General features: G+C 42.2%; 1 protein-coding gene across 1 annotated transcript; it reads right to left on the bottom strand.

Moving 5' to 3' along the window:
- Window positions 1-765: 765 nt before the first annotated feature.
- On the bottom strand, window positions 766-23183 carry LOC138729030 (ATP-binding cassette sub-family A member 9-like). Its single transcript, XM_069872893.1, has 37 exons — window positions 23009-23183; window positions 22629-22787; window positions 21634-21734; window positions 21086-21312; window positions 20164-20302; window positions 19509-19694; window positions 18781-18901; window positions 17934-18105; window positions 17120-17178; window positions 16649-16759; window positions 16011-16186; window positions 15157-15276; window positions 14688-14826; window positions 14077-14167; window positions 13337-13476; window positions 12675-12794; window positions 12017-12176; window positions 11550-11716; window positions 10989-11116; window positions 10078-10215; window positions 9332-9448; window positions 8379-8549; window positions 8110-8223; window positions 7830-7940; window positions 7159-7233; window positions 6538-6629; window positions 5460-5580; window positions 5024-5141; window positions 4674-4765; window positions 3742-3920; window positions 3196-3271; window positions 2396-2490; window positions 1984-2103; window positions 1560-1700; window positions 1310-1389; window positions 1162-1217; window positions 766-1040 (listed from the first exon to the last, which is right to left on the bottom strand). Exons 1-37 carry the CDS (start codon window positions 23040-23042, stop codon window positions 951-953), a joined length of 4536 nt encoding a protein of 1511 aa, XP_069728994.1. The 5' UTR covers window positions 23043-23183; the 3' UTR covers window positions 766-950.
- Between the last annotated feature and the right edge of the window lie 1916 nt (window positions 23184-25099).

The following is a 25099-nucleotide window of genomic DNA, read 5'->3' as shown; positions in this document are numbered from 1 at the left end:
GTTGCTGAGCAGAGTGACAGGGCTCCAGGGAAAACACCTGGATGCGCCTGAAATTTGGGAGTTTCCATTTTATTTACTATTTTCTCTTTATTTCAAGCAGGCAGGTGTCCAAGAATCGATGTTGATCTGCTCAGACAGGGTCAGGGTGCTGGTGCTTGCCCCCACATCCCACCAGCGACCCATCCCTCCCAAACACCCACGGAGGGTGGGTGCTGGCGAGGAGCCTGCTCCATCTTCCTGATCACGCAAGCAAGTCAGACACATGTGCTGTGGCCAGAAGACCTCTTCAACCTATTGTACTGTTCCAGTTTTATTTTGGGTCAAAAAACATTGGATTTTGACTCCAGATAATAATAGTTTCTTTGAAAGATGGTGTCATTTTTCATCACACTTTTCCAGGTGTGGATGAATTGTTTCCTTTCTGTGTGTTCTCAGTGGTGGGGACCAGAGATGAGGGAAGGTGGCTAAGCAGATTTTTGGTTCAAAACCTCTCCACCAGAAAATATCATCCCTGCATGATCCCAGCCAGAAGGATGCTTCTCAGGACTGAGCAGGCCAAAACTTTGGGGTTCTCCTGCCATGAATGAGGCTGAGGAGCCTCTTCTGAGTTTGCACACGATTCTCTTAAAAATTGGACCTGCACACACAGCTGCAGTGCCCTCCTTGCTGCCTTGGGACCACCAGTTCATCCCAGCAGGGTTAGTCATCAGCACAACAAATCTTGAATCACTCGGAGCGGAGGTACGGATGGAGGGCAAACATCAATTTGTCAAAGGATAAAAGCTTTATTTATTAAAATAATAACTCTTTTTTTTACTTTGTGAGGCAGAAAAGCTGCAAGGCTTTATGTGGTGAGACAGAGGTAACCAAATCCTAGGGCTGCATTCGATCACCCATATCAGTAACACCGATGAAGTGCACTGAACATTTTCCTCTGTGGCTCCAAGGGCTCAGGGGTGAAGTAGTTTCCGCTCCACAGCCCCATCAGATACCACATCCATGTCATGATCCTCCAGGTCCTGGGTGAGGTCTACAAACACCTGCAATGCGCCACAGCAGAAATAACCCCATTATTGCCAAGGTAGCCGTTACCTACACTGGTCACAGGTTATTTCTTCTTTTTTATATATTTTCTAACCTCTAACTTCCACATCAACATACCTGCTGCAGAGTGTGTAATGACAAGCTGTACTCTTCAAGCCTGAAATTCTGTTTAGCTGTGGAAAAATGGAAAAAGCATCCTTAAAATCCAAATCCATAGGAGCAATTCGGAAGCAATCTTCGTATTTAATCGATTGTTTCCTTTTACCTGTTTCAAGCTTGGAGAAAGACTGGGACAGAGGTAGTGCATCTTCCATTGGTATCTTGTAGATGAGCAATGAATAAGTCCTGAAAAAGTAATAAAAAAGTGAATTAATAATTTTGTGACTCAGCACTGATGTTTAGGGGTGCTTGTAGTGTTCCTGTACTCCCGGACAGATTATTGAGCAAAGTCAGTAGAAGCAACAGAGCATCCCAGCTCAAGTCCAGGCTGCGTGTGCGGTGCACAGGTTAGTGACCTTTCTTGCCGAGCCGCGTGTGGGAAGAGGCGAAGGATTTCAGCGTGGAGAGCATCGCTTTGCCCTGCGTCCATCATTTTGATTTCTAGGTGGTAACTTGTGCCAACTCTGCTTTTCAGGTCCTCGAGGGAACCGATGTACCTGGGGATGAGTTAAAACAGTGCTCATAGCATCATAATCAGCAAATAAAGCAATCATTGGATATGAGAAGCAGATATATATCCTCTTATTTATCATCTGTTTGTACCATGCTGCTAAAGCAACCTGCCTCTTCAAAGAACTATGTTTATTACACACTTGGGACAAACCAAACCAACATGTTCTGTTAGATTAGGAAGAAAAAAAACAAACAAACCAAACCAAAAAAATACCCCAGGCTAAAAATCTGGTGGGAATCCCGTGAGTGATGCGGCCCTGCACCCACCGTAGCTGCCCCGACACCAGGATGGCCACTCGGTCGCAGATCGCCGCTGCCTCCTCCAGGTACTGTGTGCTGAGGATTGCTGCCCGCACCTTGCTTTTCATGGCAGCCTGAATCACTTTCCTGGGAACAGAAAAATTGCAGTTACTTCCCAGAAAGAGCCAAAGAATATCTCCTGGTCTGCACCTCCCTCCCCAAACCAAACTGACATGATAAAGAAGTGGATGATTGTAAATGATTTCAGTTATCTTGCTCACTGATGAAAAGCCTGTCATGATAGCAGAGGTGCTCCAACCCTCTGCCACCAAGTCAGAACCTCTTTGCCTCCCCAGCAGTTATCAGAATTGTGAGGGTAAGAGCCACCCTGTTAAATACGTTGCATGCTTTCCAGTTCTTCTAAAACGGAGCTGCTCACCACATACGGCGCTGCCCTTTCGTGTCCATGCCCCTTGATGGCTCATCCCAAAGCATTACTGTGGGATCTCCCAGGATGCTCAGTGCAAAACACAGCTGAAATGGAAAAGACACCAAGGTCAGGTTCAATCTGCTTTGACTTTACCTGCAAAACAGGTGAGTTGTCCCGGTACACCCCCATCCCCATCAATATTTTAGAGGCTGAAGCTCTTGATTCCAAAATGCTGGAAGAACACGAATTTGAAAAAAAAAAAAAAACCACCTCAGGTGTTCTAAGTTAACATTTTAAATTCCCCAAATCATCTTTCTCAAAAACTCCCACGCCTGCCAAAGATCTGAAAGCGGTTTTCCATCCCATTTACTGGCAGATGCAAGTGGTGCGGCACAAAGAGGTGATTACCTGGTAAATCCAATTTGTGATTAGCGTTTATTAAACACACAATGCCGGTGAGCGGTGAAAGAGGAGAAGGGGGCATCCTGCCAGGCTGGATTCAAAAGCTATTGATGAAAACAAGTCATGCCAGGAACCCGCTTGGCTGTATGTACTTCTGGTATAGAAGAAAGTAACTCCCTTCAAAACCACAAGGATCTTTCATGAGCATGCAGAAGTTTTCGTTCAACTTGAATGATAAGCTTTGCTCCAAGAATAAAATTAAAACTTTTACAACATCAAGGACCATATTATGCTCCTATGGACAACAGAGCAAGGAACCCAACACATCTTTGAATTTGAACGAAGGTTTTCTGTGCACCACAGTCAAGGAGGAGTGAGCAAGTAGCAAATAGAAAGCTAGCACATACCTTTCTGGCTTCTCCAGCAGATATCCTCCTAACTGGGGTTTTTAAATGCTTCTGAAGAGCCAAGACCTTTGCTACTCTGTGGAGAATGAGAGGAGAAATACTGACATGACCATCTCTGTCCACTAACGCTGTGGTCAAGGAGTACTAAGTAACCAGAGACTAGCGTACTTGTTTTGGCTGGTAGGAATCACACCTTAGGTTACTTGGTGATTTTAATCCTAGATCAGATGGTAAATTAAGGAATTTTTGCAGAAACTCAAGACTGTGAGTGCAGCTAATGAGAGAGGTGCGTTACTTGTTTAACTGGCCATGGACTGGAGTGAGTTTAATATTTTTCTGAAGTTTTCCAGATAAACTAGGGCTAAAATCTTCATTGACAAGGGACTGAGAACAGAAAAGTAGTAGGTTTCATCAGAAGGAGATCCTGTTTCTCCAAGGTAAAGAGGCATCGAATGTGCTGTCTCTTAATCACACGAGGTTTGTTAGCAGAAAAACCTTTCCCTGGAGAGAGGAAGAACCAAAAACTACAACAATTTGGCTTTGTACCGGCTGATTATAACAGCTGCATCTTCTTTCCTTATTCCTCTCACGGCAGCGTATGCCTCCAGATGCTGTTGCACTGTGAGGTTTGGCCAGAGCGGGTCTTGCTGTGGGCAGCAGCCCAGGCGCCCTGGGCTGCCCTGCCCTGGGGAGGAGGCAGCTGCATCCCGGCCCTCGAGCAGCACCTGCACAAACACACGCACACAGACGGAGCGTTTTATTCTGGGGTGAATCAATGAACCCCTTGGAAATGCAGTAATGTTTTCTCCTGTGTCATGAGGAACCTCATTAGCACATGGGAAAGGAACATCAGCATCACTCAAGAGATCATCTCCATCTATCACACCTTCTGGTCACCTGAAGCCAGGACAGTGTTTTCACAGAGCCAAACAGAATTTACTACCATGAAACACTGGGTAATAGCACCAATGTGAGACTATCTTTTCCTAGTGATACTGCTCCTTTTCAAACATTCAGTCCCAAATCTGCAAGAGCAATGGTATTTCTCCACCCCTAGCACATGTCACTAATCATCTTGGACATAATTAAGTGATGGGTTGTTACCAATCCAATCCTGTTCACATTTGTTTTCCATTTCCTGGGTTTGCAAAGCTGTTTATGAAGAGGGTTTGTTTTTGGTTTGTTTTTTTTTAAATGTCAACTCAAAGTATTTTACAGGGCTTGTGAAATTTCATGATGGGTTTCAAATGGACACTGCAGACCTCGTGTAGCTCGAACCCTTAGAACTGTAACAGCGATTTTGACTGAAACTAGGATGTGTTCTGAGTAAATCAATACTTCTTACTTCTGTAAAAATCCAGGTTTGCATATATATAAATTCCCTGACTTAGGGGCTGCATTGCCAGCTTGCCTTGTCACATCCTTCATTTATAAAGGCATCAAGATCAACCCCCAGATGGTCCAAAGGAATCACCTACCTCCCCAGCAGTCACCGTCTCGTCTCCAGAAATCATGTTTATTGTTGTGCTTTTTCCAGCTCTGCTGGGTCCTAATAGACCCAATACTTCCCCTGGAAGAAATGCAAGAACTGTTAATAATAATTATAGTTAATAAGACCTTCTTCCCTGTGCTAGGCAATATAGAAAAGCAGAGTAAGCAGAAGAGTTGTTCATTAACTTGTCCCAAGAAATTAAAACTGTGAATGCAGGAGCCCAGGTGTGTTGGGTCTGACTGCACACAAGAAAGTTCTAATAAAAACATGGTCTCCAAATGTGACCTTCACAGTACATTGTAGTCATTTACAGGGGGTGCATTAAAATACTTGAACCTTTTTTGACAGTAAAAGAGAGGTTTCTGATAGCAACTTTCTTCTTTTTCTTGAAGATGGTACTGGCTTTCTTGTCCTCATATTCCTTGCGCAAACTGTTGACCACAATAGCAGACTCCTGTGGAGAGATGAAGTGGGAGATAAACACTCTCCTCCTGTCCCACGAGCCAGCTCATCTGTTCTTACCATTAAAGCATGTCTCTTTACAGAGAAAAATTGTAATTAAAAATCCAGGAAATGGAAGAACAGAAAAAAAAAATCAGAATGGGACTGAAAGTTTAGTGCCAGATAAAATCCGCCCGCTGCCAGAGGGACTGAGGGCTGGACTGCGAGATGTGCACTTGGACATCAGAGCAGTAAATAATAAGTGCATGAGCTAAGACAGCAGAGGCAGACGTGGAGATAGAGAATGAAAAAGAAAACAAGTTGGTTTCACCTCGTCCTGCGGTGAGGAGGCCATCGCGCTCCTCACTCGCTCCCTCTCCGCCTGGACTTCAGGGCTCTCCTCCCCAGGGGGGTCCTTGTTCTGGTGGGCAACCGCTCTCCTCTTCTGGATCCTATGAGTGGAGGAGGAGCAGAGATGGCATCAGTGAGAAACACTTCTAAAAAGGCTCAGATTTACAAGCTTGCTCCCAGAGCAGCACCAATGCATTGCCCTGCACAATTTATTAGAATCTGGGGAGCTCCTCCAGTGTTTGCTCAGATATTTATTCACAGAGAGGGGAAAAAAAAAAAATCCCACTGTGCTACAAGAGAATATCAAAGCCACCTTTAGCTTTTCTTCTATCACTAAGCATTGACTGGTGCCCTGCTCAACACATGCCAATGATCTGTTCAAGAATTAAAATACCCAGGACAGGTTTTTGAAGCTATTTGAGTAATTAACTCCTAGCTGAGTCATATTTGTTAATGTCTGACAACTTAATATTTTCTGCAAATCTTCTCCTGCATGATTTAGGTGGTCGGTCACATGCTGTTGGTGACAGATAAGCGGAAAGCAGGCTGCAGAAGGCACCAGCCTGATGGAGCTTAGGGAAAATCTCCATCCTGCAGAGAGCAACACTGGCACATTTGAAAAGGGGTTAAAATGTTGGATTTCAATTTGTAACAATTCATTCAGCCAGCTGTAGCGAAATGTTCTGAAACCTCAGCTATGAAACTTAATTAAAAAAAAGCTTAAATCACATTTACTATTTTCTCTAGGACACTGTAGTTGCAACACACTGGGTGGGAAGTTGCTTCCAGACACATTCAGGGAAATTCCAGTGAGTAAAATCAAAATCCTTAATGACCCAAAGGAATAAAACAATCCCTCCCTTCATTCTCAATTCCCCCTCCTCCAGATCAACTGGTTAAAACAAAAAATATGGCCTTTCGCCACACTTTGCAAAGCAATATTTTAAGCTCACTCTTCTTCTCCTGTCAGCAGGGGTCCTGCCTGCCTGATCCCGCCCTGCAGACCGGGACAATCATGGTTTGCAAGGCACCCCAGCCCCTGGCTGCCCAGGACACACCTGAAGATGGGATCAAGTCTCGTAACTGCTTCTCCAGATCTCATCTCCAAACAGCGCAGGAGAAAAGCTAAAATCAGACAGTGGATGTAAGGCTGAAAAAGCAATAATGAATTAGGTTTGTATGGAGACAAGATAACAAGATACTTGCTTATTTATAGTTATAAGGGGATCTCATTTACTTCAGCTCTTGTAAAGGTCTAAAAGGGGAAGAGGTTAAAGGTTGCTTGGCATGCATTTTCACAGGGATCATTTGCAAAAGCCTTGACTTCATGCTGCAGTTTTAGCTCAGATTATCTGCACTCTAACAGACATCCTACAGGATCAGAGAACACATCTTTCATTTGTAGAAACAGCATTAGACTGATCAGTTGATTAATAATCTCTGCCTTATACATGAGCTCCACTTAATCCCCCCCACCTTTTTCCCACATGCGGGACAGCATCCAGGGGTCATGTGAGACAAGCCTCTCATTACCTGAATGTATTCCCCCTTCTAACATTTACTGCAAAACTTCGACCACATAGCTCATGTTTTATTTATGGGGAGAGTTATACAAGCAAGTCAATCTCATTAGAACAGTCATCCTTTCCAAAACAGTCATCATTTAATTGCTTAATTACCGAGAAGACAGCTAGAAAGATGTGATTCGGTAACGTAGTAAGAGCCTGATCTTCATCTTCGTAAAACATAAAATGCTACAAAAAAAGAAAAAACAAACCACCAGTCGATTGAAAAGGTCCTTAGCAGAGTGTGCCTCAGCGCAGTGTTGGAGCAAGTGTGGAAGGCAGGGATACTTAGCTTTTCTTCAGGATGGGATAAAGCAGCTTTGATTTGTACTATTTTTTGGGGTTCATACTGCTTCAAAGAGCTACGTCTTCCATGGCTAATTTGGAGTTACCTCAAGTTGGCCAGGTTAGATCAACCTTTTTCATCAAGTCTTCTGACTTCCCAGTCCTTTCATTTCCTTCTGTCAGCTCCCTTCATCCCCTCAGGCTTCCCGATTCCCTACCTTCCCCACCCATGCTACCCTAGCTGCCAAAATACAGTCATTGTAACAGCTTTTTTTAACTAAACAAACCAAAACTATCCCAAATCCAACAAAGGATTACTGAGTCAAATCTTGGTCTCTTCTCTCACTCCAGAGCCTGAACCTTTTCTTTTTTTTCCTGTTCTTTTCTTGTCTTTTTGGCAGTTGGCACTTTAAGACAGAGAATTTGCAAAAAACACCTCTTCCTTTTCCACTTTAGACCATTAGGACCATTACTGAATGTAGCAGGACGTGTTTACTTACTGGTGAAGAGAACCACATCCAGCCCAGCAGTGGGAAAAAAGGAATGAAAACACAGAAGGTGAAGTAAAATATTTCATGCTGTTCACCAAACATATACGTAGTGAAGGTCACCTGGAATAAAGCAGAGAGAATATTTCCAATATTAATGTTTTATTGCTAAGAATAGGCTATTTGACACTGATTTGAGTTATTCTACTGAATATCAGTATATTTTAAGTGAAACCTTAACTGGAAAGATGTCTACATCAAATAATTCTGAATGGAAATTCACTTCACTTACCAGAATGAAGATGAAAGACCAAATGTAACGATTGCTTCGTCCTGTGCGAAATTTAAAGGCAATTACATAGACGAGGAGGACAAGTGATATTCCGTATCCAATGAAGCAAATGATCTAGAGAGAGACTGACGTCAGTGAGCAGAGATGGAGGTAAATTTATAAAAACCTACCCAGAGCAGGCCCTTTCAATTAAAATATTTAATGCAAAAGCTCAGTGTGAGATGGGGAAGGGGGATTTTTGCCCCTTTTCCTGCACACAAAGAACTCACCATGGGCCCCACGGTTATGGCGTGCAGGGGACAGATGCGGTTGAAGAGTAGTACGACCACAAACATGAGGCACACCAGGGTCCAGAAAAGCGGGACGTCCACCAGTGCCTGACCACACCAGTATGCTGAGGGGAAGAGCCCCGTGCGCCGCAGCTGGGCACGAGCCTGGAGCTGTGAAAGCAAGTGGGAAAAGGAATGTGATTCAGCAGAGCCCAAACCATCATTCCTGGTCCTCCTCCCTTTCCAGTACCGTTGATCCTCCCTTCCCTGGCTGAGACTTCCTCTCCCTTTCAAGCGCTTTGAATTCTTCCTTAGTTTTACTGTTGTTTAAAAACACAGAATTCTTTAAAAAGGAAAGAACTCGCCCACTCCTGACCCCAAAATCTTTATCAAACACGCAAGGAGTTCTGAGCTCCAGCTGATTTCCTGAGATACAGGGTAACATGCTTTGGTACAACCTTGTGCTCATGTGGTTGTATTTCTTCTAGCATCCTAAGAGGAGGCTGAGGGGAGACCTCATTGCTCTCTACAACTACCTTAAAGGAGGTTGTGGAGAGGAGGGAGCTGGGCTCTTCTCCCAAGTGATGGGGGGCAGGATGAGAGGGAATGGCCTCAAGCTCCACCAGGGGAGGTTTAGGCTGAAAATTCGGAAAAAATTTTTCACAGAAAGGGTCACTGGGCACTGGCAGAGGCTGCCCAGGGAGGGGGTTGAGTCCCCTTCCCTGGAGGTGTTTAAGGGACGGGTGGACGAGGCACTGAGGGACATGGGTTAGTGACTGATGGGAATGGTTGGACTCGATGATCCGGTGGGTCTTTTCCAACCTGGTGATTCTATGATTCTGTGATCCTACCTAGACATGCCAGCCATTCCACTGGCACACGAACTGCTCTCCAGAGACATCACGCTTGCATTTGACTCTTGTGTAAGACTACTTTCAGCACATGCTTTTTACCTTGTAATCCTCCATGTTGCTCACTGCAAAGAGAGGTGGCAAGCCAGCAGCCAAAATCAGCATGTAGCCGAGACAGATGAAGAAAATCTCACGTTCTATTGCTGATTTTTGTGAGTGCTGAAGACAAATTCAAAAATCAGTAATCAACAGCTGCTCAGGGAAAATCTGGCTAGCTTGACACTCATAGGATGGTTAAAGGCAAGTGAGCAATTAGTGCTAATGGTAAGTCATTTGTGATTAAGAACACAAACTAAGAAAATAGAAAAAACACTTAGCATCTTATCATTTGCAAAAAGTACTGGAATTACTGTAAATTGTTGAGTATGGAGATTAACATTTTGATGCTGTTTCTTGCCAGGTGGACACTGAAGCTAGGTGGGGTTCCCAAGTGTTACTGTCACATACTGTCACATGAGTGTTTGATAGGAATGGTTGGACTTGACGATCCGGTGGGTCTCTTCCAACCTGGTGAATCTAGGATTCTATGATTCATACCATATTGCCACATAACACGAGTTTAAATGTCTTTAAGAACTTATAGAGCTCTTAAAAGCTGCAGACAAAATTCTTATTAAATAGCCAAGTAATGACTTCTGAGCAATGTCCCCAGAAATTGGCCAGCAGCTGGACCACTGGCCTCAACCCTTGGAAATTGCTCATCCAAATATTTTTCCATCTTGTCCAGTCTTGATCACTTCAACATGGCTATTTGAATTAATTTACACCAAGAAAGGCAGGACACTTACAAGGTAAAAGGGTTCACTCCAGACGCGGAAGCGCGCAGTGGAATTGAAGAGCCTTAGCAAGGTGTTGCTGAGGATATTCACAAGTACAGGGAAACAGTTGATGGGTTCCGCGCCGCACATGAGTGTGAACCGGTAGCTCTGAAGATGTGAAAGCAAAAAGACGTCACATTCTGGCCCAGGAAAGGTTTGAGGAGCAGCTGACCACAGTGAGGGGTTGAGAGAAAAGCAATGACAAATACGATCAGACAGGTTTATTGAAGAGTGAGAACGTGGAGACGTGGAAGAATGCCAAGAGGTACCACAAGCAAAGCAATCGAGAAAGAAAACAACTTCTCTAAAGTCACCGTAAAAAGCATACAGGGAAGGAAATAAACATAATCCTAATTTACCACAAACAGGATTACAAATATTATTCAAGACATCAAATAAATAGTCTCCCTTTTGCTGGTGTGTGCGTTTTGCTGTGCCTCATTTAAACACAAATTTTGGGGTTGTTCAATCTGGAGAAGAGAAGGCTCCGAGGAGAACTTACTGTGACCTTCCAGCACTTGAAGGGGCTTCAAGAAATCTGGGAGGGACAGTTTACAAAGACTTATGGCGACAGGATGAGGGGCAAAGGGTATAAACTGGAGAGGGGCAGATTTAGACTAGACATAAGGAAGAAATTTTCACTACGAGAGTGGTGAGACACAGGAACAGGTTTCCCAGAGCAGTGGTGGCTGCCCCATCCCTGGAGGTGTCCAAGGCCAGGTTGGATGGCATCCTGATCCAGTGGGAAGTGTCCTTGCTCATGGCACGGGGTTGGAACTGGGTGGGCTTTAAGGTCCCTTCCAACCCAAACAATTCTATGATTCTATTTCCAAAAATCCTGTTGACACACAGGATGAAAGAAGAAGAAAAGTATCACTTACCTTGTCTGCCTTGGATATTTTTATAGCTCCATTATGTTGTGGAATGCTTGTGATGTTTTTCTCAAGAGTTAGTTCTGCAGTTATATTTTGAGTCTTCAAAGCAGCAATGAAATCCTTAATTTCTGATCCTGAAATCAAGTCAAGAACAGAAATTAGAGCAATTAAAATATTTTGTTTAGATTTAAATAGTTTCATATTGACAATTTCCCACTTGCAAAGCAGAGCTATGTTTAAAAAACCCCAAATATTCAGAATATAAGCAAACTTATATTTTCTCTATTTTTTCTATTTTAATTAAACCAGTTAAACATAATGTGTGTTCCCATACTTAGTTTGTTTATTTTTCTTTAAAAAAATAAATTGACTGGTTCATTACTTCTTTAAATATCAGCTACTCAGTTATCATTAAAACTGGATTTGCTTTTGCTCAAAAGAAAACACCCCCAAAGCTGCAAATATATAAAGGAATGCACGGAAAGAGCAAGACAAAGTCAGTCTATGAACTCTAAGAGGACTGAGAGCAGTGCAGAAAGCGAATCAACATCACATGTTCTTCTTCACCTGTATCATTGAAGATGAGAAGATTTGTTGACTTATTTCGAATTCTCTCTTGAGTGGCAAGAAAATGTGAGCTAGCTGACATTTCCCCACAACTGTTGACTTCCCACAGGTGCGTTGTAATGAAAATCACAAGCGTTGGAAGGATAAATATTCCAAAGAACAGCAATCTAGATGGAAAAGCAGACCATAAGTGGGTCCAGGGGAACTCCACCTTTAATTAGTTGTGTGATTCATGCTGAGAAAGGCAAGGAGAAATTTAAAACTTAAGCAATTCAGAGCTCTACCAGTAAATTCTAACTGTCCTTATTACTGCAGCTTTAAAACCTTTTCCCACCTTATTCTTAGCTTCCAAGGATCACTAACCAGTATTTAAGCTTTCCCTCAGTCACTCAAGACAATGTCAAATCCTTTGTAAACCACCAAGCAAGCACCAGGGCTGCAGAGTAGGTTAGAGCTCCCATACTTACATGGACCTGAGAAATTTTCCTTCGTGCTTCAGTTTTAAGAAGCGAACTCTCATCACAGCGCAAACTTGCTGCCTCCAGAGCGCCATCCCACTCACTGATGGGCTCCCCATCTCGGAAAACACCAGGAGGTTTTGGTCCCTCTCCTCAAGGTCTCCGTCTTCTGTGTGTTCGCCACAAGAAACATCATTATCCACAAAGAGCATTCAAAAGGCAAGTTTTAACTACAAACAATCAAGGATTTTCTGTTTTGAATAGAGGAACGGTTTAATTTTCAGCCAGAAGAGCAACAAGGGCAGAGAAAGAGGGGCCATAATTTATCCAGAACATAATTTACATTGGTGAATTCAGACTAGAAACACAGGCAGTTTCACCAGCCTTGTGAAACACCTTCTGGCTGGTTTATCTCCTCCCAGCTCCTGGCCTGAGCAAAGTATCTTTCAAAGGCAAATACTCTTTCAACAAGTTTCTTAACTCATGTGCTGAAAAGCCTATGGGAAGCTGAGACCAAATCACTAAAGTAAAGCAGAATACGACTGCAACTTTTATCAAAACCTACCAAAATTCAGATTTAAAGAAAATAATTAAATATTTAATTAAAACATATGTATATATGGAACCGTAATCAAACCACACTTGCAAATGGGAGTCCATGTTTTACCTTCTTGATCGATGGCTTCCTCACCCTCCAGCTTCAGGAAAACATCTTCCAGGGTTGTCCCGCTAACCTCATAATTAACAACGCCCCGCATGTGACTGCTCTCGAGGTGGCTGAACAGATCTGCACAAGAGAAGCAGCCCAGTGACCAAGGCTGTTGTTGAGCAGGAATTCAAACTGCCATGATTAATGTTGTACATTCTAGCATTCGTATCATTGGTCTCTGTAACTTAAAAATCATTGTAATAGTGGTTTAGTATTTGATAGAAATGGTTGGACTCGATGATCTGATGGGTCTTTTCCAACCTGGTGATTCTATGATTCTATGATATTACGCTCTTTAAAGGTTAGGAGTAGAAAATTCAGAGTTCTTGATTGCCATGGGCCTTGCTAGTGGGAGAAATCTTGCCCTGAAACCAGAGGAGACTCAGTGGTTTTTAGTTTGTAAATTAGTCAGTAGATTTTCTTTTGTTCATCTGTATTATTAATATTAACATGTCCATTAGAGGCTTTCTTAAAGGCTGATGTTTATGCATCTCTGGGCTTCCTAATACCATATAGCATGGATCAGGGAATATAGTTATTCCCTTCACAGCAGCTTTGCTTTCTGCTTTTCCCTCCGCTTGGTTTCCCTTTACAACCCTGGCACGACAGGTTTTTCTTACCTGGGAAGCTGTCAGTGTTATCCAAAGGCAGAATATAACACAGCTCAGTCCCGTTCTGTCCTTTGAGCGTGGCACCGGGGATGTACTGTTTGACCAGGGATGATGTGAGCTCAGGGTCACACAGGTCATTGATACGTATCCTGTGTGCATTAAAAAGCAAATGCTAGAAGATTAAATGAGAAAAAAAAAGAATGCATGCATTATGCATTTAAAAAGCAAAGCCAGTTGTCGTCCTTCAAGCCATAAGGAAACCTTCAAAACTGGGCAGCATTTCAAGTGGGGATTCTTACAGACGTCTGCAGTGTCCTTGGTTTTATCATGCATGCAAGAAGCAGTTGAGATTAAAAACAATGATCCTGGCCTATACTGCTGAACCAATAACACAGGAATGGAAATCCAGAGAAAAGCAACCTTACAATAAAGCCACTGTACGTCACTCTGGCACCAAAGAGTATGTGGAAATCACAATTCAGCTTACTCTGGACCCCTTTTGGCTGTGAAGGAGGTTGCAAAGTCATTTTAGCAACAGGCTCAGAGCTTTCAGGATTGGGTTCCAAAGCAAAGCAGCTGCTGTCCAAAGCAAAATATTTTTGGCAGCCTCAAGAGTCTTCCTAAATGGATTGTCAAGATTTGTATTTCTCTATATAGAAATTCCGTGGGTATACAGACTCTACAAGAAATACTCACATCAACTGGCAGCTTTTCAGAAAAAAGCGATGACCAAAAAGAAAAGGATTTACCTTAAGTGATAGCCAATTCCCCATTTTCTCTTCAAGTACAGAGATGAGCCAACACACTGTAATCTCCCATTTGAGAGAAAAGCTTTCCGATCTAAGGAGGTAGGAATACAGAAGAGGGGATTTACAACAGTGCAGTAGACTGAACTCACTGCTCCTTCTGAACTCAAGGGATGTTTTTATACTGAGGTCAACGAGTAAAACCAGGCTAGTGCTGATGCTATTTTTCTATTTGAACTGCTGTCTTTCTCCTAGGCACCAAGGTTAATTTTTTAATTATCTGTTCTTACAGGCTTTTGGAAAGTTTCCCATGCAGCCCAGAAGCAATAAGGCAATAAGAAAGATATTAATTCAAAGAGTGTCACTAATTTGTGTGAGCGCTACCAGTGGGAAGTCCAGATAATATGCTTCATCCTGAAGCAGAGCATGAGCAAGGTCTTAGAATTGCATGTCAATCCAGTTTTAGCCTTTACACAGCCTAGGTTATGTGGTTGCTATTAGACAAAATATGCTCAGTGAGCACAGGCTGCACCACGTCAAGATCCACGGGCTCTGCAGTGGGAAACCCTCATTTTTCAACTCTAGACAACCAGAGTGTGAAAATCTGGGCTCACCAGCATGAGCATCGGCCTCCTCCATGGACTGGGTTGTGAAGACCGTCACTCGTCCAGCCTGGTGTTCCTTCAGAAAGGTCCACACGTGATGCCTGGAGCAGGGATCCAACCCGGCTGTTGGCTCATCTAAAAGCAACACCTGTAAAAACGAACAAGACAAGACCTCCACTTGTCCAAGCAGCATTTCTGTGTTTACATAATTTCATTTCATGCCTTTAATGATCTCACTGTAAGAATAAAACATGTCCTCAAGTGTCAGGCATTCATATTACTCTCTAATCTGTTATAATATTATTACCCTTCTCATTTAAAAGACTGTTTTCATTGACCTAGATTCCTTGATCTTTCCATCTGTGAATTAGTAGGTCAAAAGACTTGGCTGCGTGCCAAGACAAAACTCAAAACTTCGTGTTTAAACAGTACATAGAGTGTGTGTGTGTGTATGTGTATAAATATAACCAGTTCCTACCTGGGGATTCCCTAAAATTGCAATTCCGAGAGACAATTTTCTTTTTTGGCTCCCACTCAGAGCGTCAGCTCGGATGGCCTGAACGTCAGTGAGGTCCAACGCAATGAGAACTTTCTGCACCTTGGCAACATAAGAAAATCAAGACACAGATTTTCAAAGCACTGGATGGATTTTAATTCATACAAGGCAACTCACAGATTAAGAGAGCATAACTTCAAGATTTTAAAATTATCTACTTTAAATGGATTTGCTTAGAGACAAAAGCTCTCATTGCTTCAAGATAGAAACTCTCTTGGGCTGAGGCAGTTGGGGTTGTTCAGCCTGGAGAAGAGAAGGCTCCAGGAAGACCTTAGAGCAGCCTCCAAAACTTAAAGGAGGCTATAGGAAAGCTGGGGAGGGACATTTTATCAGGGAATGCAGGAACAGAATGGAGGGAGTGGTTTAAACTGAAAGAAGATTGAGATGAGACTTTAAGAAGAAATGTTTCCCTTTGAGGGTGGGGAGGCCCTGGTACAGGTTGCCCAGAGGAGTCACAGATGCCCCATTCCTGCAAGGTGTTCAAGTCCAGGTTAGATGGGGCTTTGGGCAACCTGATCCAGTGGGAGGTGTCCCTGCCCTTGGCACGGGGGTTTGAACATGATGATTTTTATGGTCCCTTCCATCCCAAACCAAATGCAAAACTGAATTTTAACACTTATGACATGAGTGGAAGAAAGAACTGAAAAAACCACTTCTGCTTTAAGTTAGGGTTGTTCTCATTCCTACAGAACAAGATGCTGGTGATAATCTTCTATAAAGAAAGCTCAAACTGTCCAAGATGCTGTAAAACAGATATCAGACAAGGACACACCAACCTCTTCCTCTACTTCCTTTCGCTGGATCCCCTTGATGTGAGCAAAAGTTCTCAGGTTCTCTTTCACTGTTAAGGCTTCAAAATGCAAATTAAACTGGGGACAAACCCCAACTATCGCCCGAATTCCTTCCATATCTTGTACTTCAGACACCTGGTAGTTGTATATCATTGCCGAACCTGCACACAGGAATGAATAAAACAAACTTCATACTGCGCGGTATTTCCCAGTTATAAGGGAAAGGAGACTGCTATGTGTTCATACCTCTGACATTAATTCCAGCAATGTCAATGGTTCTCAAGTGTTTACAGAGAAAGGCAAAATAACTTTGTGTTGTCCAAAGATTTAACACCACTCAAAAATACTTCAGCAGCAAACCTCTCTTTTAAGAACTGTGTTTTCTATAGATATGCAGCTCACAGAAAACATCAGGCCACCCAGATGGAGAAATAACCACCTGTGTACTCTTGCACACACGAGTGTATCCACAAGGGATGCGTTAGCCACGACGCTCGCATTGGAGGAGCAACGTGTACTGACAACAAGCCAGACTGAATGAGCAAAAACTTAGTGTTTTTTGCGTCTTTGTCCCCTTACACTTAAAATACCAAACAGCTTCTCCTCTTTAGCGATCGTCTTACCTGCTGAAGGCTTGGAAAATCCATTGAGCACATTTAAGAGAGCAGTTTTTCCAGATCCACTGTGACCAAGTAATGCAGTGATCTGGCCTTCATATATATTTAAGGACAAACCTAGAATAGAAATAGGATGACATTAGGATGGAAGCTTGTGAGATATACACTTGTACCTGTGGTTTGCTGTCAAGTATGACTGAGGGGTGACATTTCTTTTGAAGGTGAGAGGTGAAAATGCAGATCCAAAAATGTGGGTGGCATCTTTGGAAGTTAGGATAAAACTCAGTAAGGAACTCACAATCTCTGTCGAATTGAGGGAACAAGCATATTAACTTGGATATTATTTTGTATTTCTGTGGGTTTTTTGATTTGGGTTTTTTTAAGTCAATACAAATCTTGTGAACATCCAGTATATTTCAAAACTGTGTTCATATGTAGTGAAAAATGAAATGAAAATAATTACAAATTCTTGCTTACCCTTTAAAGCTTCTATTCTCTTGTTCTTCTTCTTGTATGTTTTTTTGACATCATTTAGTCTAAAGGAAGGTAAGCAAGATGTTACTATTTAATCTCACAATGTTGGTATCTTCTGCCTTAAAGCTACCTTTGAAAACTATTGGAAGAATATTTCTTAACCTCCTCCTCAAATTGGTCCTGCTCGTTACTGTTGGGGGTCAGGGTAATTCCACCTGAAGGATTTGCTTTATAGAATTCATGTATTGTACAATAAAAAGCAGAATTAACTAATGTACTTTTCTAAAAGATGTTTAAAAGGTTTCAAAATCAAACTCAATGAACCCTTAGTGAATGAAGCAGGAGGCCCTAGGGAACGAGACAACATGTGGTTAAGTAATTAAAAACAATGACCTGGCTATTATGTCAGCAGATTTTTATTTGCTTTCTAGTAATAAGCAGTGGATAACTACAGCAATGGGCCAAACTAGCCCTGTAAGGATTTAAATAACATTATTTTTGCAGCACACTCCACCAGTAGCGTTCTTAGAGATGATGGTGGAGGGGGACAGGCTCACTGCTGATGCTCTGCGAGGATGAAGGTGCAGGGCAGTGACTTGGTCCCTAGCCCAGAGGAGGTAACATATCCAATAAACATTCATATCCAGCTCCAGAGCAGAATGAAACACTGAACAACCCATCCCTTTCACATATTTGTCATTAAAATTGTGTGCATAAGTTAGATGGCTCAGTCATTCACCAGTACAATACGGTTGTGCTCTCTAGAGTTAAATATAACACGTAGGGTTACATAGTTCATGCCTACAAGAGTCTTTACCTGATTGCTTCCTTCCCATCAAAGCCTGGAGGCATTGGCTCAGTGCTGTTGCTGAGGACAGGATCGTGGTTTCTCTCACTGCTAGCTCTTATTCCCGTGTACCCACTCCTGGGCTTGAACCAGTATGATGGTCTCAGGAAGAACGTAGGAGGATATGGTACGCCATACTTGCCTAATTAGAAAAAAAAGAAGGTAAAATATCAACCAAAACATGCTACCTGTGAACACAACTTTGATAAATGCCACATCCAACTATCTCTTATTCTGTCACTGTAAAATACAGCCTCTCCATGGTGTAAAAGGACTGCTGAGTTCTGCAAAGTTGTCCACTCATCCATATCTGTAAATTCAGGTGGGTAACAATCACAGCAAAGACCTCATTGACCTCTCTTTGGCTCAGAGAGTACAGGAAAATCAGGTCGAGTCCCACAACATCCTTTTAAACTCAGTGGTTTAGGGCTGCTGGAGTACGTATAAAGGATGTCTGTGCCTCACTGTAGGATTTAATGTTCCTTTGGAGCCTGTTTTTGAGGCAGGGCCAAACGAAGTAGGTACATGCACCCTGCTTCTGAGAAAACAGGGTTCTTTCCAATCATTTTTCCCCAAGCCATACAGAAAATTCAATTTTCAGCCCTTCATAGAATGTGGCTCACTTCCTTGCTGTTAAGATGCTGTTCCACAACTCAGCCAGTTCATTACCAGAAGACATTTTTTTGCTGTTCCACACATGACAGCTTTCTCAGCTCTATCCTACCTCTTCTTTGGCTCCTTTCCCCCTATGAGGGAAGTGGATTATAGAAGAAAAACGCAAAGAAGTTTGTATTCTTGCCCTTACATTTCTACTTACCTGGCAAAACCTTATCAAAGTAGATGGCCAACAGCAAATACAGGACACTCTCAAGGATCAGTATAACATACAGGCTAAAGAAAGGGTATGATTCTAATCCATATTTTTCTAATTTTATCATCTGGGGGAGGAAAGAAAAAAAAGATAAATCAGCTGCAACACTTCCTTTAGCCAGAAATACTATGTGCAAGCCACTGCTGTGTCATGCTGACCATATTGACCAGAAACCTGTGCCTACTCATGATTATGATGCTGTTTCCAAGCAGGGCAACACTTTATTATGAGCAAAAGTATCAGAAGCACTTCAGCAAGCAGAACTGAAAGTTGTGCAGAAGCAGTTATAACGTCAGCAGAGTGCTGCACACCGTGCTTGCTGGGGTTGCACTTCAAGACCTCATGGTACCCACAGACCTTGGTACCCACCAGGAACCGTGGAAAGGGTCATTGGGCACTGGAACAGGCTGCCCAGGGAGGGGGTTGAGTCACCTTCCCTGGAGGTGTTGAAGGGACAGGTGGATGAGGTGCTGAGGGACATGGGTTAGTGATTGATGGGAATGGTTGGACTCGATGATCCTGGGGGTCTTTTCCAACCTGGTGATTCTATGATTCTATGATTATGGCAATGCAAATTATGTATGGCAACAACATAATTCTGCTGCCTGGCAGAAGCACGCAGCACGTTTGCTGTAAGATGGTTTTAAGATGTGCTGGCTTTATTCTGAACATACCTTTGAGATGGCAGCCGTAAAGGCAAAAGGGCTGAAGAGATTAAAAATCCATTCCAAAGATGGTGGCACTTTTTCCAACAATGTGAAGTAGCCCAGAAATCCAAAGATGATGTGAAGGAAAAACGTCACAAAACTGGCAACGTTTGGCTGCTTTAACAACGAACTGATCATGAAAGAGAAGTGAATCTGCAGCAGAGAAAACCAGTAATTGGCAGGATGCATTTCTGCTGGTGATTAAGGAAGAAAACCATCATGAAAAACCAACAACCAACATTAGAGAGTTTCAGTTGTCCTGCACAGATACACATGGCACATTGCAAGGCTTGCATCACTGAGCAGACAGCTCTGATACTTATGGCAGGTCTACAGCAGCAGAGAGATCCCCTTTGGCTTTCCAAGGAGGTTGGATGCAAGGAAGAAGCCACAGGCTTCCCACTAATGCTCGTGTCAGCACCTCTCTTTACTCTGATTTCAAGTCAGACTCTCCCAAAACATAATAGGAGCGATGTATTAGCCTACAAAGGATAACAATAAATCCCAACAGAGGAAAAGTTTTTTTACTTTCACACCTACTCTGCAGTCTTAGAGTTTCAGAGGTTTGAATTAGGAAATGGAAAAAACTGTGCATCATTTCAGAAGACAAAAGCAGACTTACTGATGCTATGCCGTAGAAGAAATAAAAAAAAAATATTTCAACAAAGCTGTAATCATGGATGACTGCTCCAGTCGTGATCAGTGTCAGCAGAATTGCCATTATTAAAATGTAAACAGTGTACAGCAAGCTCCAGGATAACCTACAAATGAAAACACAATTATTTTTTCCTCTGTATCTAACGGCACTTGCCGTGACATAGCCAATACAAGACACACTCTTTTTAATTCTAGTACCTCGTAATTCCAAATACACTTCCATTTTCAGTTTCTTTACTGGAAAGGTATAAATATCACTGTCTTGCACCTACTCAAGTCTCTGCAGATGCAAAGAGCCACAGGACATCTAAGCACTGGCTCTGCAGCCAGGAACAGATTCTTTTCCTAATGATGCAAAATACTCAAGCCCAGAAGGCTTTGAAAGCCTGTTTTGATAGACCTTACGTCCCTCTACTCTTCATCATTTGCAGTTTTCTCCAAAATTTGTGGTTTCTTTACTTTGTGTGTTCTCAGTGTGTATCCACCCATTTCCCAGAGGCAAGCAACACCTCAACCCCAAGAACCTGACTATGTGCATCTCTTCTGCATGAAGAGTGGTCCTCCTGCTTTCTAGGGTGAGGACAGCAGAGCAAAGTATAGAAAACAACAGCAAAAGATCCTATATCAGAGCAACGTGCTTGCAAACTGAGTTCCTCCAGCAAATTACAGATAAAAGCAGCAAGAGCTTTGCTTCAACAACATCCTAGACTTGACTTCAGAGAGCGCAGATGCATGGATAGACAATTGCAAATGACTGCTGCTGTGGTCTGAGGAATTACTGCTTCTCAGCTGAGTGGTGCTACCACACCCACATCCATCCTGCAAGTTGGTATACATATTATGCATATAAGATCATACAAATCACGGTTCGTTTCTGTGAGACTTACCAGAATGCTATATCTTGCAGACCCATTGCATTCATTAATACCTTGAGCTTCTTTTCTTCTCTTAGAACTTTCACTGATAAAAAGTACATATATGGGGAGAAGCACATTACAATGTAAATAAAGAACCAAATATGTTGTAATTTATGCAGAGGTTTGATGGAAGGTGTTTTCAGACGAACGCCGCCAATTGACTTCATCTCTTTCCAGACAGAATGGTTTGTTTGCATCTAAAGAAAAGAAATTAGCCAACAATTTGATTTTCTGTGATGAAACAGCCAATATCAGAACAAACAGGTTTACGCAAGCTTTAAAATAATTAGTTCACCAGTAGCAATGTTACATTTATGAGGCAAATAATGTCACTACTGTGTATGGTTTTGTATTGCCTCATGATAAACACTAAGGCTGCCTTGAGCCATGAGAATGATCTATCATTCTTTTCACTTTTGAAGCACATTGTGTAATTAAAGAGTTAGTGATCACAGAAAATGGACTGGTGTGGGGTTGGGTGAGTTTTGTTGGTTGGTTTCCACCTCGCTCGTACTTACTTCGATGACTGCTGCATCAATGCTGGACTGCAGCGTTAGGAACCCACCGTACCAGTATGAAGGGACTTTGCAGTAGGATGATGAAAAATTGAAGCAGGTTTCTGTGGGAAAGGGAAAAAACACAAGAATTTGATCTCTATAGTTTCATAATGCATATGTAAGCATTGAAAATATATTAGACTTCAGAGAGGAAATCAAGATTTAGTTTAACTCAGCCGTTTTCCTGGAGCAACCACTTTTCTCCAAGAATAATGCGTTACTGGGAGTTGGCAGCTTTCACTCCATGTGCCACCTGATGTGGCACCAACCTTGTCCTCATAGCACAGAGAATCTGGCCGCGATCAGCTCTTCTGATTTTGGGCTCAAAGTGCAGAGACCATAGTTGGTGCCCAATGCTGAGGGCAGGAGAGGAGCACCCCTAGGAAATCAAGAGTACACTGGAACAAGGGTCACATCTGCAAGGAGCTACTGGCTTGTGTGGACAGAATAAATAGCCTCTCCGTCATTTCCATTTTCCCATTAAGACCCATTCTTACTGTAAAGACCATACTTTATAATTTTTTGCCCCCCATCCACTGATGAGCTTCTTTTTTTTTTGCTTCGGTTTGTTTACTACTTTCAGTCGGCAAACAGAGGTGCATGTGATCAAAGATATAGCAACGTCGACAAATGTGTGTGCAGGTTTATGTTTTGATGTATTAAATATATGTCCATGTACTATATTTTAAAAGTACATTTGTATACGCACAATTTTCAGGGCATGATGAAGGGAGAAGGACTACAAGGACTGTGGGAAATGCATATTTGTTCTTAAATTTTTTTCTCTGGTATTTGTTTCCCTCTAAGTGAACAAAACCTCTAATTCTGATTATTGTCTTTCTTGAAACATTTAACACAAACAACCTTAATCCCTTCTGAGTGGCATGATAGCACAGAGATCCATCTAAGTGTTTTCTGAATATAAAAGCAAGTTCTGTAGTTATTTATTTTGTTACCAATACGGTCAAAGATATCACTTGGAGATACCACACGGTAGCTATCAAATCTGAGATGGTAGGAGAAGTCATCCTTAAAAACAACACCAATAAATTCTTCCTCCAAATTTCCTTCTCGGAACAGGTCATTCTCATTTTCCACACCTTCTATTTTTGCACCTGTCATTAAACAAAAAAAAAAAAAAGAAAAGAAAATTAAAAAAATTAAACCACCACCGCCAAAACCATGACCAGTCTTGCAACAACATGAAAATGGGCATCAGCCACAGTTTGTATCCTCAAAAACTGTGTTTGCCATTTTCTTCCCCCACCACAATGAGGACTGTGTCGGGGTCAGTTCAGGCACTGCAGTTGTAACAAGGATTTAAGAGCAGTGTTACCTGTCATTGTAGAATTCAAAGCCACTTTGCTCATTATTTGCCTGGTGGTGTTTGTTACAGGTGCGTATAAGACTGTAACTCCCGTAGTGTTGAAGGCTGGATCGTCTAATCGCCCAAGGAAGGCATAAGGGATGTCTCGCCGGGGGTTGGAGTATAGGATACTCGATGATATAAAGATCAATAAGAGAAAAAACGCTGATGTAAACCATTCCTAGATGAAAGGAAGGAAAGGCAAAGGTGAGTGGCAGCACAACGACTTGGAGGTTGGGTGGCACAGAAAGTGTCTTCAAGGACACTTCTCATCCGGAGCTGATCTGGCTGTACAGTCCAGCTCTTTTGGCTATGAAAGCCTTCCTTCTGTAAATAAGGGTTATTTCGCAGGTGTAATAATTTTAAAATATGAGGAATGTTCCAAGTAAAAACCATGTTTTCTTAGAACCAGAGCCAATGAGGTCTGCTGATAATTTTACAGCCATCATTGTGAATTGGACATTGTGTTCTTCTGGGCAGCACAGAAACAGGAACAACAACCAAAAGCAACAAGCCAGCTTTGTAACAAGCCCTTATTATTCCTTGATATTGTAGTGTCACAGGAAGAAGAGTAACTGCTGATATTTTTCAGAGAATGAGGCTTCTCTTATATCACTTATCAGAAAAACAACACAACTTAAAAATACTTTGTAGTGGAAATCCTAACTTCCCTTTGGAAGAAGACATACTTGCCTGAAAATTTTCTGTCTTCATCCTCCACACCAGAAGAATGTTTTTCCATAGAAGAGCACGAGTTTGCTGAAATATTTTTGATGCTTTCTTGAATATCCTTGCCATTTTCCCATCTAGGTTGAGAAAGAAAATATGATTTAGAACAAAACAGGTCACTGGAAGTTAATAGATTTCCTCAAGTAAATGGCACTTCTGAGGAAGCCAATAACATGCCAAAGGTTAGAAGTTTTTCTCAGTTTGGACAACCAAGGAGAAGTTCAAAGGAAATAATCCAAGACCACACAAGAGAACAGAGAGCTGGCTTGGACTTAGCTGCCTCTCCACGTGCACAGGTTCATCCTTCTTCATTCCAAAGAAACTTTGTAGAAAGAGGAACCCAACTGTCTAGAGTTTGATTCTTCACCTACATTAAATAAACAACACAAACACCAATCTGTCCTGTACTGAAAACATGAGAGGACTGCATGGCAAACAAAAGAGAGAAAATATAAGTTTCCATTTTCTTTTTTTGATGAAGTTATTTAAAGTACTTAAAACATATACGACCTGAAGCAGCATCAAGCCCAGCTCCTGAGTGGAGTAGCTCTGGCTTATACTGCGCATCCAAGCTAAGCTCCAGATTCTGCATTTCTTGCAATGAATTTAGGTCTTGCCTTAAATATGGGGCCTGTTGGCAAATCACTGCTCATTTGCAGGTATTGTAACTAGACGCTAAAACGTCACCATTGCATACATGCCTTCTCCCCACATCATCTATAGGGAGAAGGAAGCTGCCATTCAGGAGGTGGTTAGATGCTCAAAGTAGCCCAAAATATGCTGCTAATAGAGAAGAGAGACTGGTAAGAGAGCAATTTGTCCTGTTTTCACCCAAATGCTTATAAACAGAATGTAACTGCAGTACAGATAGAGCAGGGCAGCACTAAGAAAACACCAGCACGTTTCTTTATATCCTCTTAAAAATTAAACAGGGGGTGTTTATTGGGTTATATTTTTATGGGGGATATTTATTTCAGCTCTAACTCTGTTCACGTGGCCAAGCAGCAAACATCCTGTGCAAGAACAGCAAAAGTCTTAATGTGACTGGTTTCACTCCCATCCCTGAAGGAGAGCGGGAGAGGAAACCTCAGACCATGTTTTTTTATTTAAATCCTTTAAAATGGCTGAAACAAAAAAAATGAAAGCAACCTCAAAGGCATTGTGCTCTTTTCCCCTTGGATATCGCTTCCTGATTTTGCGGATTGGGCAGCTGGAGTTAATAAACGGTTTTACTCCTCTGTTCCCTTCATTGTTTGTTTTGGGAAGAATTAAATATTTGTGTACTCCGGGGGCAATGGATCCAGAATCCCAGTTTACCCTCTGACTGCTAGC

This window comes from Phaenicophaeus curvirostris, chromosome 19 (assembly GCF_032191515.1).
Source record: "Phaenicophaeus curvirostris isolate KB17595 chromosome 19, BPBGC_Pcur_1.0, whole genome shotgun sequence".
NCBI classification, from domain to species: Eukaryota; Metazoa; Chordata; class Aves; order Cuculiformes; family Cuculidae; genus Phaenicophaeus; species Phaenicophaeus curvirostris.
Note: the sequence above shows the minus strand (reverse complement) of the source record. Positions and strands in the feature narration are given on the sequence as shown.